This window comes from Ammodytes marinus (assembly GCF_949987685.1).
Source record: "Ammodytes marinus genome assembly, chromosome: 12".
NCBI lineage: Eukaryota > Metazoa > Chordata > Actinopteri > Uranoscopiformes > Ammodytidae > Ammodytes > Ammodytes marinus.
Window position 1 is genome coordinate 28933139 of NC_137216.1, and position 15000 is coordinate 28948138.

Below are 15000 nucleotides of genomic sequence, written 5' to 3' on the forward strand. Positions count from 1 at the left end.
TGTGTGTGTGTGTGTGTGTGTGTGTGTGTGTGTGTGTGTGTGTGTGTGTGTGTGTGTGTGTGTGTGTGTGTGTGTGTGCATGCAGTCTCCTCCCCATCATACCATGATCTGACTGGACTCTTATGTAACTTTTGGCAACGCCATTTAGTTTTTGTTCCTCCCTAAACTTGTTGCATGTACCATACCTTGGTCAAAATCCTGCAAAACACCTGCTTCACCCAGGAATTCTATTTATAGTACGTTTTATTTTAAATGTAGCATATTCAGTGATGGCACAAGCAAAAAAGATCCTGGAATACAGTGCCCTCCAAAAGTATTGGAACAGTGAGGCCAATTCCTTTAATTTTAGCTGTAGACTGGAAACATTTGGGTTTGACACCAACATATGAATATCAGACAAGAGATCAACATTTCAGCTTTCATTTCCAGCTACTTACATCTGTATCTGATACACAACTTTTTTGTAAAGGAACACCATCTTTTTAGGTTAGCAAAAGTATTCAAACGGCTACACTCAAGAGTACAACTTCATACTTTTAGAGGGGACTCCATATCACTTAAAGGGACACTGTGTAATGTGACATCATCAAGAAAGTTCTACAAAGTTCTAGAATGCAACGCTCCCTGGGTAACCCCAACCCTTTAGAATAATAACAGAAGCTACAGTGGCCTTCAAGGACAAGAACAATTCTAAATTCTAAACAATGCACCTGATGACATTCCAACCAACATGGATTCCTCCATAAGACCTGCCTGCTCAATGTACAATATGTAACATTAATATTTATAATTCTCCGCTCAGGAGGATAATTCAGATTATTGGCAGAGGTGATTTTACACCAATGAGGACATATTTATGAATGAGGATATTGATTTAAGTTAATAAATTACTTAAAATGTTACACAGTGTCCCTTTAATGACAATGAATCTAGAACATATGGATCTTGTTGGACAACACGTTGGCCCTTGTCACCATCAGTGGTTACCTTGTCTTCCTATGCCAGTATACCCTTGGTTGTCACACTGCTTGTTAGCCTTATATTCTCTACGCACCAACATACCAAGAACAAAGTACCTATATGTGAACACCTAATAACAAATAAAATAAAAATCTCATTCTTAGGATAGAAAAACTCGGCCTATAGTTCTGCTTAAAGTCCTTTATCCTTTTAAAAACTCATATACACCGTCATCGAAACCAATCAAGTGACGACAAATGCATTACAAAATAAGACAATCCAAGGTTAGTTAGTTAAGATTTTATTCGACATGAACATCACAAGCACATTAAGTGTTTCGGCATAAATGGTAGATTCCAGATTTTTAAAATTTTTAAATAAGGACAGTTTCTATTAATGACAACTTGTGTACACATGCACAGTTATAGCCAGTGTGGCTTATTGACATTCTCAGTCCGTTTGGCAGTTTGGTTTCAAATATAAAGTTCTTAACAGTCGTCCACAGTAAGCTTTTAAAAGAAAAAAAAATAGTTAAAGGAATACTTCACCCATACGGAACCGGCGTTCTATCATCATAAAATCACTATTATAATATAATGAATGAGGTTTTTCTTCCCTCAGTCTTTCCTTGGCCCAGCTGTCCTGTTAATCCTAACCCTACATTTTTCCCATGTGTGATGTCACGCAATTTATCATCAGTAGAAATGTTGTCAGTAGTTTATATTATAAAACCAAAATGTTCATTCTACTCAAACATATGCCTATAAATAGTAAAAACGAGAGACACTGAACATTTGGAGTGGTCTCTTAACAATTTCCAGAGCTGTATATTCTTAAATTTCAAAATAAGACACAGTGGACGGTTGGCATTGGTTAATCGTTGTCTATAGGCCTTGTGTTTTTCCTGTCTTTCTTTGACACTTGAAGATAGTTATGGAGTTACTAAGGTTGAGTAAGTGCTGAGTCATGGTCTGAAGACGTGTGTGTGTGTGTGTGTGTGTGTGTGTGTGTGTGTGTGTGTGTGTGTGTGTGTGTGTGCGCGCGCGTGCAATGAATGGGTGAATGTGGTAAGAAATGTAAAGCGCTTTGGGGCTGAGAAAATCGGCTAAAATGTGCTACATAAGTCAAGTCCATTTACCATTTACATTCATCCAATCATGAGACTTCTAGCTTTAAACAGAAAGGAGCTCTGTTGTCCGTGGTAACAGTGGCATGTCTTACTCTAAAGAGCTGATTGATTATTCTTGCTTTATTATATTTGCTTAATCGTTTATCAATGTATTATGAACGGAGCAAAAAGTGTGACAAATCTGCATCACAAGCTCTTTGGAGCCAGAAGGGCTGTTATCTTTAGAACATCAAGAAGACATCCAAGGCACTTGTCTTTAGAATAATAAAGAAAATGCCTTTTGATTTAAAACTGGGACATTCTACCACTAGAATAAGATTTTAAAAAAATATATATATATAAATATACCTTCAGCATGTGTCCGCCTACAGTTTCTGAAGGAAGTCGATGCTATATTTAACAGGGACAGAATAAAATAGATTTTTTGGGGGGGCCAATGCCGATTCCGATATTATGGAGTAATAATTTCAATTTCGATATAGAAAAAAAAAAGATGGATAACCGATATAATTTTTTAAATAATTTTAATAAAAAAAAAATAATAGTCCTGATATATTTTTAGGCTTCATTTACATCTTTTACATGACTTTATTTCTTTATCGCTCTTGTTAATGTGCGTGTGTGTGTGTGTGTGTCTCTCTCTATGTGTGTCTGTGTCTTGTTTACCCCCCCAGACCCTAAGATGTCTCAGAAGATCAAGGCTGGCTCGGTGGTGGAGATGCAGGGAGACGAGATGACCCGAGTCATCTGGGAACTCATCAAGGAGAAACTCATCTTCCCCTATCTGGACATGGACCTGCACAGGTGAACAGACAGACAGACCGACAGACAGACAGGGAGGGAGGGAGACACACAGTGCGGTTACATGGCACAACTAGATTAGATTATCACATATATCGAACTAGACACTCGAACGGACCGTGTCACTTGTCTGAGTTTACATGGCCTTTCAGATATCGGATAAATGTCCAATGCATGGCTGTCTCCACTATGCTAGGTGGCGCTGTAGCCCTTTCAACCATGCTTTCAACAAGTGTTGAAAGAGCCACGTCCGGTTCTCTTCCGTCAATAACCCATGGTGTAGCCATGGGTGTAGCCTATCACGCGCAGGCACACAAGCACAGAACGAGAAGTCCGATAAGCGATGTCCGATCCCTGTATACATGCAGAGAGAATGCCGACAACGAACGACTTATCTAGGTGTTCTTATCCGACATCTCTTGTCCGTTATTGTGCCGATTTGTGTGCGAAGTAGATCGGATAAAGGTGTTTACATGCAGTTTAAAAGCCCTGTTGAAGTCTTATTCGTTTAGTTACCCGATTATGAGTCTGCATGTAAACGCACTGACAGAGAGAGACAGAGGGACAGACAGACAGAGACATGGACAGACAGAGAAACTCATCTTCCCCTATCTGGACATGGACCTGCACAGGTGAACAGACAGACAGACAGACAGACAGACAGACATACAGACAGAGAGAGAGACAGACAGACAGACAGAGAGAGAGAGACAGACAGACAGACAGACAGACAGACAGACAGACAGACAGACAGACAGACAGACAATCATCAGCCATAAGCGCTAGGAGCATTATACTGTAGGTTTTTCCATGTGGCCTTTGAGTCTGTCTCTTATCTCTGGATGGACCTTGATCACCGCTGTATGTTTAGTTTGCATCACGGCGGTTATGTGTCTATAGATGTTCCCGACCCTCTCTTAACTTGTCGTAACTTCACACTGTGTGATGAATAGTGTGAAGATAGAAATGGATTGAACATGGGGGCCCTCGTGGTGCAGTGGTTAAAAAGCAACAAGCTCCTCTTCAACTCTCTCTCTTTCACACACACACACACTCTCTCACACACACTCACACTCACCCCCCGCCCCCACACACACTCACTCACTCACTCACTCACTCACTCACTCACTCACTCACTCACTCACTCACACTCTCACTCACTCACTCACTCACTCACTCACTCACTCACTCACTCACTCACTCACTCACTCACTCACTCACTCACTCACTCACTCACACTCTCTCACACACACACACAGAGTGAATCTAATAGCAACAAGCTCCTCTTCAACTCTCTCTCTTTCACACACACACTCTCTCTCACACACACTCACCCCCCCCCCCCCCCCCCCCCCACACACACACACACACTCTCTCTCTCTCTCTCTCTGCTGTGTCTTGCCTGGTATTGGCCTTCGGGGGGGAGGGCTCTGAGTAAATTAGGTAAAAGGTCGCAGCTGAGTTCAAACAATAGAACAGGGCGCACTGGAAACACAACGGCTAAATCTTGACGGGAATGATAAGCATGTTGAGATGAGATTACTCTAGTTTACACACCAACCCTGCGTTCCAATCCCCATACTTCCCTACTATCTAGTATGCCAGAAAAAGATTTAGGATGTCCCAATACATGCAGGTCAATTTGTAGTATGCTGAACATACATAAATGCCCCCACTAACTCCAATAGCATTTTGTAGTATTATCGACATAATAGCCCTAGAACTCTTCTGTACTTTAGTATGTACTAGTGTAGTAAAAAGAAAGAGTATGTGATTTGGAACGCAGGGCAAGTTAACTTCCCCATTACTATAAGAATAGCATAGAAACAGAATAGAATAGAAAAGTCTGTATTGACATTGTATATGTAGAATTAAATGTGGATGCAGTACTGACAGTGCAAACATTAGAAAAGTGGAAAACGGGAAGAAAATAGATAGATAGATAGATGGATGGATAAATAGATGGATGGATAGATAGATAGATAGATAGATAGATAGATAGATAGATAGATAGATAGATAGATAGATAGATAGATAGATAGATGGATAGAAAGCGTTTTAGGTAGGACAATTCTGACATGCAGTAGCACACACACACACACACACACACACACACACACACACACACACACACACACACACACACACACACACAAACACACCTACTACCCCTACACCCCTGTCAAGTTAAAACTGTACAAAAACTTAAAATAAACTTTGCAACAATAGGCCTTTATAGTCTATATTTAATCTGTGTTGCGATGAGAAGTTCTTCAAGCATCAGTGTAGCAAACTGGAGCAGCCTTTCCAGTTCTATGTGAATGGCAAAGGGCCAGTCGATGTTGCACAATTGATTCCTTGTTTTGTGTGTGTGTGTGTGTGTGTGTGTGTGTGTTTTGGTTGCCAGCCGGTTTGGTAGCAGTGTGGGTTGCCAGATCTCACAAGAGAAACAAGCAAATAAGCCTATACAAACCACTATCTATGATACAAACAAACGCAAAAGAAGTGACAAATTCATCGACAATAGCAAATAGATACAAATATGTCCGTCCTGGGAGAGGGATCCCTTACTTTGTCGACTCTCCCTGAGATTTCTTAAAAAAAAAATTATCCCGGTAAAGGGTTTTTTATTGGGAGTTTTTTCTCAGCCGAGCTAAGGGTGTAAGGGCAGGGTGTCATATTGTATCATATTGTATCATATTGTATGAAATGTAAAGCCCACTGAGACAAATGTATTTGTGATTTTGGGCTATACAAATAAAACTGATTTGATTTTGATCATACTTTTATCATATTAATTGCAAAAAAAGGGAGAATAAATAGCCTCCTTTATTTGGATTGTTTTTTTTTTGTTTTTTTATCATTTAAAAGTGGGGTAATAACATAACATCACACTTCAACTTGATTTAATGTACAGACAGCAAACCCAAACTTTAGAAAAAAATACGCAACTCGTGACGAGCAATATTTCTAAGCAACTTTGCCCAAAAAAATTGCCCAAAGATGCCTATAAAAAGAAGACTTGGCAACGGTATTTGTCAGAAATACAGAAGCTAGATTGATAGAGTGTGTAGGATGTGGGTTAGGTGGTTAATGGCTATTTCTAGATGCAAACTACCGTGCCAGGACTCATGATAAATATAATTGGACTGAGTTATGGCGTGTACAAAGCCCTGATAGAGATTGTATTCATTCTTTATGCTGGGGGCAAGCTCACACTCACTTATGTCATGCCTGCCCTTTCACACAGTTAATGGTTCACAGCACGGGCATTATACATGAGGTTTTGGGCTGTTTTCCTTCCATAACATGTCTTCCTTCATACTAGTCTAAATCTAAAGGTCCAACATGTACATTTAGGTGCTTGTTTGACTAAACCTTGTCTGTTTGCGTCTGTATATTTCTCCTATACAACCATCTTTAACGGACATTATCTCAACATAATTTTATTTTTTTTCGAAACTCTGAACAGAAAATCTCAACTTCTAAAGCACTCACATCAACTAAACTTTCCATAATCATTCTCAGCACTATTCTGAAGGTTATTACAGAAGGATTTGTTCATATGTTGTTCACTGTCTAATTAAATGTTGATTTAATAAGATACATTTTTTTCATAAAAACTGCTGAAACTGCCTGTTTAAGACATGAAGTCATTTTTGATTTGTTAAATGAGAAAAGGCTGTACCCGAAATCTGTTCTGTTAGACCGTTAGCCACTTATAGTAAACATAAAGATAAAGATTTTAGCTCTGGCTTTATCTGAAATCAATATTCTTTGTTTTGTAAAAAGAGGCAAATGTAGTTAGACATTGCCATATTTGCATTTTTTAAATTTTTTCATTTTTTTTCCAGACATATCAAAAACAATACAAAACTAAATGAAAAGCACAAAAAAAAATACAACAAACAAAATTTATGTTTAAAAGACTTCACAAAAAGAAAAACAAGAAAACAAATTATCTGTATTGATGTGACATGCCCGAAAAGGAGCAGGAAGAAGTATACACATATTTAATCCTACCCCTTTTCCATAGTAAAAAAAATAAAAATATATAAAAAAATAAAAATAAAAATATAAAAATATTTATTATATTCGCTTCATGTAATCCATATAATCTCTATACAATTTGCGATCTATACATACATACAACTTAATATACTATGATTTTTTTATATTTTATATATTTATACAATGCATATATCTATAATTATATTTATAAACAAATTCAAAAATTTCTGAAACGTTTCTGAAAAAAACTTGGAATACAAAATGTCAGTAATCAACTGGCAACATGTCATGACGATATTCACAGATTTTGACAAAATAAAAAGTTATTTTTACAGCAAGCGTCCTCAAGCATCACTGACATTATAATGAATGAACCAGCTAGTTGTATTAATCCCAATCTCTTTTCTTTTCTCTCCCTCCCTCTCTCTCTCCCTCCATCCCTCCCTCCATCCCTCTTTCCCTCCCTCCCTCCATCCCTCTCCCTCCCTCCATCCCTCTCTCTCCATCCCTCCCTCCCTCCCTCCCTCTCTCCTTCCCTCCCTCTCTCTCTCTCTCTCTCCATCCCTCCCTCCCTCCCTCCCTCCCTCTCTCTTCATCCCTCCCTCCCTCTCTCTCTCCCTCCCTCCCTCCCTCACTCCCTCTCTCCCTCCCTCCCTCTCTCCCTCCCTCTCTCCATCCCTCCCTCCCTCCCTCCCTCTCTCCCTCTCTCCCTCCCTCCCTCTCTCCCTCCATCTCTCCATCCCTCCCTCCCTCTCTCCCTCCCTCTCTCCCTCCCTCCCTCTCTCCCTCTCTCCCTCCCTCCCTCCTTCCCTCTCTCCCTCTCCCTCCCTCCCTCTCTCCCTCCGTCCCTCCCTCCCTCCCTCCCTCTCTCTCCCTCTCTCCATCCCTCCCTCCCTCCCTCCATCTCCCCATCCCTCTCTCTCTCCCTCCCTCCCTCTCTCTCCCTCCCTCCCTCTCTCTCCCTCCCTCCCTCCCTCCCCCTCCCTCCCTCCCTCTCTCCCTCCCTCTCTCCCTCTCTCCCTCTCTCTCCCTCCCTCCCTTCCTCCCTCCCTCCCTCCCTCCCTCCCTCTCTCTCCCTCTCTCCCTCTCTCTCTCCCTCTCTCTCCTTCCCTCCCTCCCTCTCCCCATCTCTCCATCCCTCCCTCTAACAGCTATGACCTGGGCATGGAGAACCGTGACCTGACGGACGACCGGGTGACGGTGGAGGCAGCCGAGGCCGTCAGACGATACAACGTGGGGGTGAAGTGTGCCACCATCACGCCCGACGAGAACCGCGTAGAGGAGTTCAAACTCAAGCAGATGTGGAGGTCAGTTTACACACACACACACACACACACACACACAGGCACATTCAGACGCACACGCACATTCAGACGCGCGCACACACAGAGGTACATTCAGACACACACACACACAGGCACATTCAGACGCACACACACACACAGGTACATTCAGACACACACACACACACAGGTACATTCAGACGCACACACACACACACAGGTACACACACAGAGGCACATTCAGACGCGCACACACACACACGCAGGCACATACACACACACACACACACACATTCAGATGCGCACACACATTCAGACACACACACACACACACACACACAGGCACATTCAGACGCGCGCACACACACACACACCGGCAGTTTAACAATTTAACTTAAAGGAATACTTCACCCATACGGAACCAGCGTTCTATCATTATAAAATCACTATTATAATATAATGAATGAGGTTTTTCTTTCCTCAGTCTTCCCTTGGCCCAGCTGTCCTGTTATTAACCCTTACATGTAGGGTTAGACAGTGAGACCATAAAACAAATCTTTCTGCATTTTCTCAGGCTAGGATGAACCGATTTCAAAAATGTTTGCACATTTATACTACATAGGATCTCAGAGTTCAATACACCTTCATATTTCCACCGGTGAAGTAGGGCTTTAAGTTAAAAATTTAACTTATCTACTTTTTACTTTCTATTGTATTTTATACATACTGTTTTATATTGTGCAAAACATTCTAATAAACTCAAGCAGATGTGGAGGTTAAAAAAAAAATTCGATAAAGGTTTTTTTTACTGGGAGTTTTTTTTCTAAGGGGCAGAGGAATGGATGGATGGATGGATATATAGATGGATAGATGGATAGATGGATAGATGGATAGATAGATAGATGGATAGATAGATGGATAGATAGATAGATAGATAGATAGATAGATAGATAGATAGATAGATAGATAGATAGATAGATAGATAGATAGATAAGGGCAGAGGGTGTCATACTGTATGGAATGTAAAGCCCACTGAGGCAAATGTCTATTTGTGATATTGGGCTATACAAATAAAACTGATTTGATTTGATTTCAGGTCTCCAAACGGAACCATCCGTAACATCTTGGGAGGAACCGTGTTCAGAGAGGCCATTCTCTGCAAGAACATCCCTCGCCTGGTGCCCGGCTGGATCAAGCCCATCATCATAGGCAGACACGCACACGGAGACCAGGTATTTAACTGTGTTTCATATAATAATTTTTTTATTCATGATAATTTTTTGGCATTTTCAAGCTTTATTAGACAGTACAGAGTTGAAATGGGGAGACAGAGAGAGAGAGAGGGGGGATGACCTATATAACAAATTATTGGGAAGCTAGATCAAACCCATCATCATAGGCAGGCACGCACACGGAGATAAGGTTCGGGTTTTACAATACTACACGCTTTTTTTTTTTTTAACCTTTATTTATACAGGTAAATCCCATTGAGTCCAGAGACTCTTTTACAAGGGAGACCTGTTTTCCTTTCCCACGTTACCATTCACACACACATTCATACACCGATAGCAGGCTAACTATCGCCATTCATAGGAGGCAAGGTGGGTGAATTGTCTTGCCAAAGGACACAACAACCATGACACAGGTGGCAGGGCGGGGATCGAACCTCCAACCCTTTGATCATCAGCCGGCCCGCTAACTGAGCCACAGTCGCCCGCTGGCTCGCTTTAAAGGTGGAGTCAGTGATTCTGGAGATCGTTGTTGGAAAAAAAAAAAAAACTTTTGACAAAATCAGTGAATATCTCCTCACAATCTGCTCCCTGTCTGTGCTGTGTGTGCGCTGGTAAAAAAGAAAATCCCCAAATCCCATGTAAAAGAACACTGCCTGTAGCCTCTGTAAACTGGCATTTTTTCTACAATTTTTAATTTTTATATTTTTTTTTGTGAATTGGGCATCAGCCTTACAAATGATGAAATAATAAATACTAAGCTAGGACTTCCAAACTACAGGCAAAAGTTGAAACTGTCTATGTAGCAAGTATGTGAGTGTCTTAATCGTAGTGCAAACACTCTGTTGCTACTGGAGCAAAAGTGAGAGCGATTGATCCCCCCTGGCACAAGCTGACTGATTTCGATTCCAATTCTGATTTCGATTCTGATTTCGATTCCAATTCTGTCTTGCACATATCAGATCTGTCAATACAAACGCTTTGACTTTGACTTTGGACATACACGGCTTTCTGTCAAGTCATGTGAGAGCTCAGATAGTTACGTTTGTAGGTTGAAGGTTTTATCAGTAGAGAATCGGTCAATAATTATATTTCATCATCTTCCCCTTTGGACCGCAGTGTTCCACCTTTTACAACCTAGACAAGTACACACACTAGCACAGGCGCAGGCACACACACACACACACACGCACGCATGCACACACACGCACGCATGCAGCAAGAAGACACACACACTCAGGAACATTCAGACGCACACTCAGACACACACCCTCTCACTCACTCACTCACACACACAGACACACACACACTCACACTCATAGGTTAGTGTGTGGATCTGAGCCAAAGTCAATATATCTCTGCTCAGAATGCAATGCAGGCCAAGAGTCAAATGCCTGATAGTTATATAACATTGAGAGGATGTCGGAGGTGAACATACTATCTTCTGTGATAACAAACTTTATCTAAGACCACCAGTGATGAAAGAAGGGTTTTTTTTTTTAATTATTATATTATTATAACTTTATTTGAACAGGGACAATGTACAAAAGAAACATTAACCTTGTTTGGAGCAAGAGGAGAGATGCATTGTACCAGGTTTTAGCAAACTGCTATTTTCCACCTGTAGTCCCTGGGCAGGTAAGAACTAAACAAGACACAATAATATCTAGACATGAGATTAAACATTAAAAGGATAACAAGATACAATGATATAAATAAGTAAGTAAGTAAGTAAGCTTTTATTTATATAGCGCCCTTCACAGACCAGGGTCACAAGGCGCTTCACAATACACATTTTTTTTTATACACACACTCAAACACCGATGGCAGTAGCTGCCATGCAAGGCGCTGTCTGAACCATCGGGAGCAATTTGGGGTTCAGTGTCTTGCCCAGGGACACTTCGACATGTGGGTAGGCGGGGAATCGAACCTCCGACCCTGCACTCCAGAGGCAGACTCCCTACCCACTTCGCCACTGCCGCCCCAAATACATAGGATAAAAAATAAAAAAGTTTATGAAAAGCACTACATTAGTGTTTTGGTGAACATACATTTCATTGACAATTTTGTAAACATACAAACACAATTACAATAGAGTTTTTAGGGTTTCATAATTTTTAAAAGGTATCTATGATAAAAGCAGGAAAAGTAGCATAAAATGTAATCTTGAAGAAAGAAAGAAAAAATCAGCAATTTCTAAAGCTCTCCAAGATGGCCAGAGGTATCAAACAGACTAGTTTATTTCTAGTATACTAACGTTATTCCTTTCTCCCCTTACAACGATAGCACACTCAGTATATTAATTAGTATATTAACCCTGTGTCTGTCTCCCTGTCTCCCCCCTCAGTACAAAGCTACAGACTTCGTGGTTCCCGGTCCTGGTAAAGTGGAGATGACCTACACACCAACGGGAGGAGAGCCCGTTAAATATGTCATCCATGAGTTTGTGGGTAAGAAAACAGTCTGCTGTACCATCACACCTACTAAGTATACATAACGGGCATTTTGCCAACTACAGTGGGCCCCCTTTGTTTACATACCTTTTTACATGCCCTTTTACAGAGCCTAGGCTGTGTATTAAAGGTGCAGTGTGTAATATGACATCATCAAGAAAGTTCTACAAAGTTCGAGAATGCAACGCTCCCTGGGTAACCCCAACCCTTTCGAATAATAACAGAAGCTACAGTGGCCTTCAAGGACAAGAACAATTCTAAATGTACTTATGGATATTATAATTACTTTCTACAAAATCTGCTAGGAAATAAAACCCAAAATTCTACACACTGCAGGTTTAACACTAGATTTTTTTTTGTTCAGCTCACACACAGTACAGACAGGTAGCACGAGTTCTCAAGAATCACTGACTCCACCTTTTAATATACTTTTATAGTATTTTAATAGTTAAACTTGTACATGGTAAAATTGCTGTTGTGTAACCGTTTTGTAAATTGTAAAAATGCACAACTCTAAAAATGTCTGTCTGTCTGTCTGTCTGTCTGTCTGTCTGTCTGTCTGTCTGTCTGTCTGTCTGTCTGTCTGTCTGTCTGTCTGTCTGTCTGTCTGTCTGTCCAGGTACGGGTGGAGTTGCCATGGGGATGTACAACACAGACAGTTCTATCAGAGACTTTGCCCACAGCTCGTTTCAGATGGCGGTCGCTAAGCAACAGGTTCTCTACCTCAGCACCAAGAACACAATACTGAAGAAATACGACGGGCGCTTCAAAGACATCTTCCAGGAGATTTATGAGAAGTAAGACAGACAGACAGACAGACAGGCAGGGAGGCAGATAGACAGGCAGATAGACAGGGAGGTAGACAGACAGACAGGCAGACAGACAGACAGACAGACAGACAGACAGACAGACAGACAGACAGACAGACAGACAGACAGACAGACAGACAGACAGACAGACAGACAGACAGACAGGGAGGCAGACAGACAGACAGACAGACAGACAGACAGACAGACAGACAGACAGACAGACAGACAGACAGACAGACAGACAGACAGACAGATAGATAGACAGACAGACAGACAGACAGACAGACAGACCATACTGAAGAAATACGACAGCCGCTTCAAAGACATCTTCCAGGAGATTTATGAGAAGTAAGAGACACAGACAGACAGACAGACAGATAGATATATGAGAAGTAAGAGACAGACAGACAGACAGACAGACAGACAGACAGACAGACAGACAGATAGATAGATAGATAGACAGATAGATAGATAGATAGATAGATAGATAGATAGATAGATAGATAGATAGATAGATAGATAGATAGATAGATAGATAGATAGATAGGCAGACAGACAGACAGACAGACAGACAGACAGACCATACTGAAGAAATACGACAGCCGCTTCAAAGATATCTTCCAGGAGATTTATGAGAAGTAAGAGACACAGACAGACAGACAGACAGACAGACAGACAGACAGACAGACAGGCAGGGAGACAGACAGGCAGACAGGCAGACAGACAGACAGACAGACAGACAGACAGACAGACAGACAGGTAGCTAGATAGACAGACAGACATATACAGAAAAAGATAGTCAGTCAGACAGACAGACAAACAAATAGACAGACAGACAGACAGACAGACAGACAGACAGACAGACAGACAGACAGACAGACAGACAGACAGACAGACAGACAGACAGACAGACAGATAGACACCATACTGAAGAAATACGACGGCCGCTTCAAAGACATCTTCCAGGAGATATATGAGAAGTAAGAGACAGACAGGCAGACAGGCAGGCAGGGAGGGAGGTAGGCATACAGACAGACAGACAGACAGACAGACCATACTAAAGAAATACGACGGGCGCTTCAAAGACATCTTCCAGGAGATATAAGAGACTGACAGACAGACAGACGGGGAGGGAGGGAGACAGACAGACAGACAGACGGGGAGGGAGGCAGACAGACAGACAGACAGACAGGGAGGGAGGGAGGGAGGCAGACAGACAGGGAGGGAGGGAGGGAGGCAGACAGACAGACAGACAGACAGACAGACAGACAGACAGACAGACAGACAGGGAGGGAGGGAGGCAGACAGACAGACAGACAATCACATACTCTTTCTTTTTACTACACTACATACTAAAGTACAGAAGAGTTTTAGGGCCACGGGAGAGAAAAAAAAAACATAAGGAAGATTTTTTTTTTCATTATATCAAGAAATGTCAAGAATAAAGATGAATACTCCAAAATGCTATTGGAGTTAGTTGGTTATTTTTGTATTTTCAGCATACTACAATTGACGTGCATGTATTGGGACATCCTAAATCTTTTTCTGGCATACTAAATAGTAGGGAAGTATGGGGATTGGAACGCAGGGATTGTTCATCCTGTCTCATCATCCAAACATTTGTTGTCTCCCCTCCTCTTGTGTTGTTAAAGGGAGTACCGTTCTCAGTTGCACATGTTAACTATGAACACACACTTTAGGAAGAGATGTAGATCAAGCAGAACACAGCATTACTAGTTAGTAAGATATCTCCAAATTTACACATTTATTCCAACCTTTCTAAAAAAAAGTAATGGAAGGATTTATTTTTTTTAATGAGTAAAAAGTTAAATTGTTCACCCTTTTCGATTGCACTGTCTCACCATTTAATTTTTTTTTTTCTTTTTTTTTTCATTTTAGACATATCAAAAACAATACAAAACTAAATGAAAATCATAAAAATACAATAAACAAAATTTATGTTTAAAAGACTTCACAAAAAGAAAAAAAAAAGAAAGAAAATTATCTGTATTGATGTGACATGCCCGAAAAGGAGCAGGAAGAAGTATACACTTAAGACTACACCATCTAACAACTCATTGTCTGCCCTCCTCTTGTGTGTTGTTAAAGGGAGTACCGTTCTCAGTTCGAGGCTAAAGGGATCTGGTATGAGCACCGCCTGATAGATGACATGGTGGCCCAGGCCATGAAGTCAGAGGGAGGGTTCATCTGGGCCTGCAAGAACTACGACGGAGACGTGCAGTCAGACTCGGTCGCTCAGGGTGAGTGCACTAGAAAACTACTTTAACATAGGCAGCACCATGTAAAAAAAAAAAACTTCACTGC

General features: G+C 41.2%; 1 protein-coding gene across 3 annotated transcripts in view; it reads left to right on the forward strand.

The window, feature by feature from the left end:
• Positions 1-15000, forward strand: part of idh1 (isocitrate dehydrogenase (NADP(+)) 1) — a 45301-nt gene that overhangs the window by 569 nt on the left and 29732 nt on the right. For 2 of the 3 annotated variants that reach the window (XR_013845134.1, XM_080038327.1), the window contains exons 2-7: positions 2764-2893; positions 8053-8208; positions 9281-9416; positions 11761-11863; positions 12486-12663; positions 14785-14936. Coding sequence is in view for 2 of the 3 variants with exons in the window: in XM_080038327.1 (XP_079894453.1) it covers positions 2772-2893; positions 8053-8208; positions 9281-9416; positions 11761-11863; positions 12486-12663; positions 14785-14936 (847 nt within the window). In the remaining variant the exon portion in view is untranslated. Of the gene's footprint in view, positions 1-2763; positions 2894-3487; positions 3523-8052; positions 8209-9280; positions 9417-11760; positions 11864-12485; positions 12664-14784; positions 14937-15000 lie in introns of those variants that run through there. The other variant, XM_080038328.1, reaches the window with a different exon arrangement.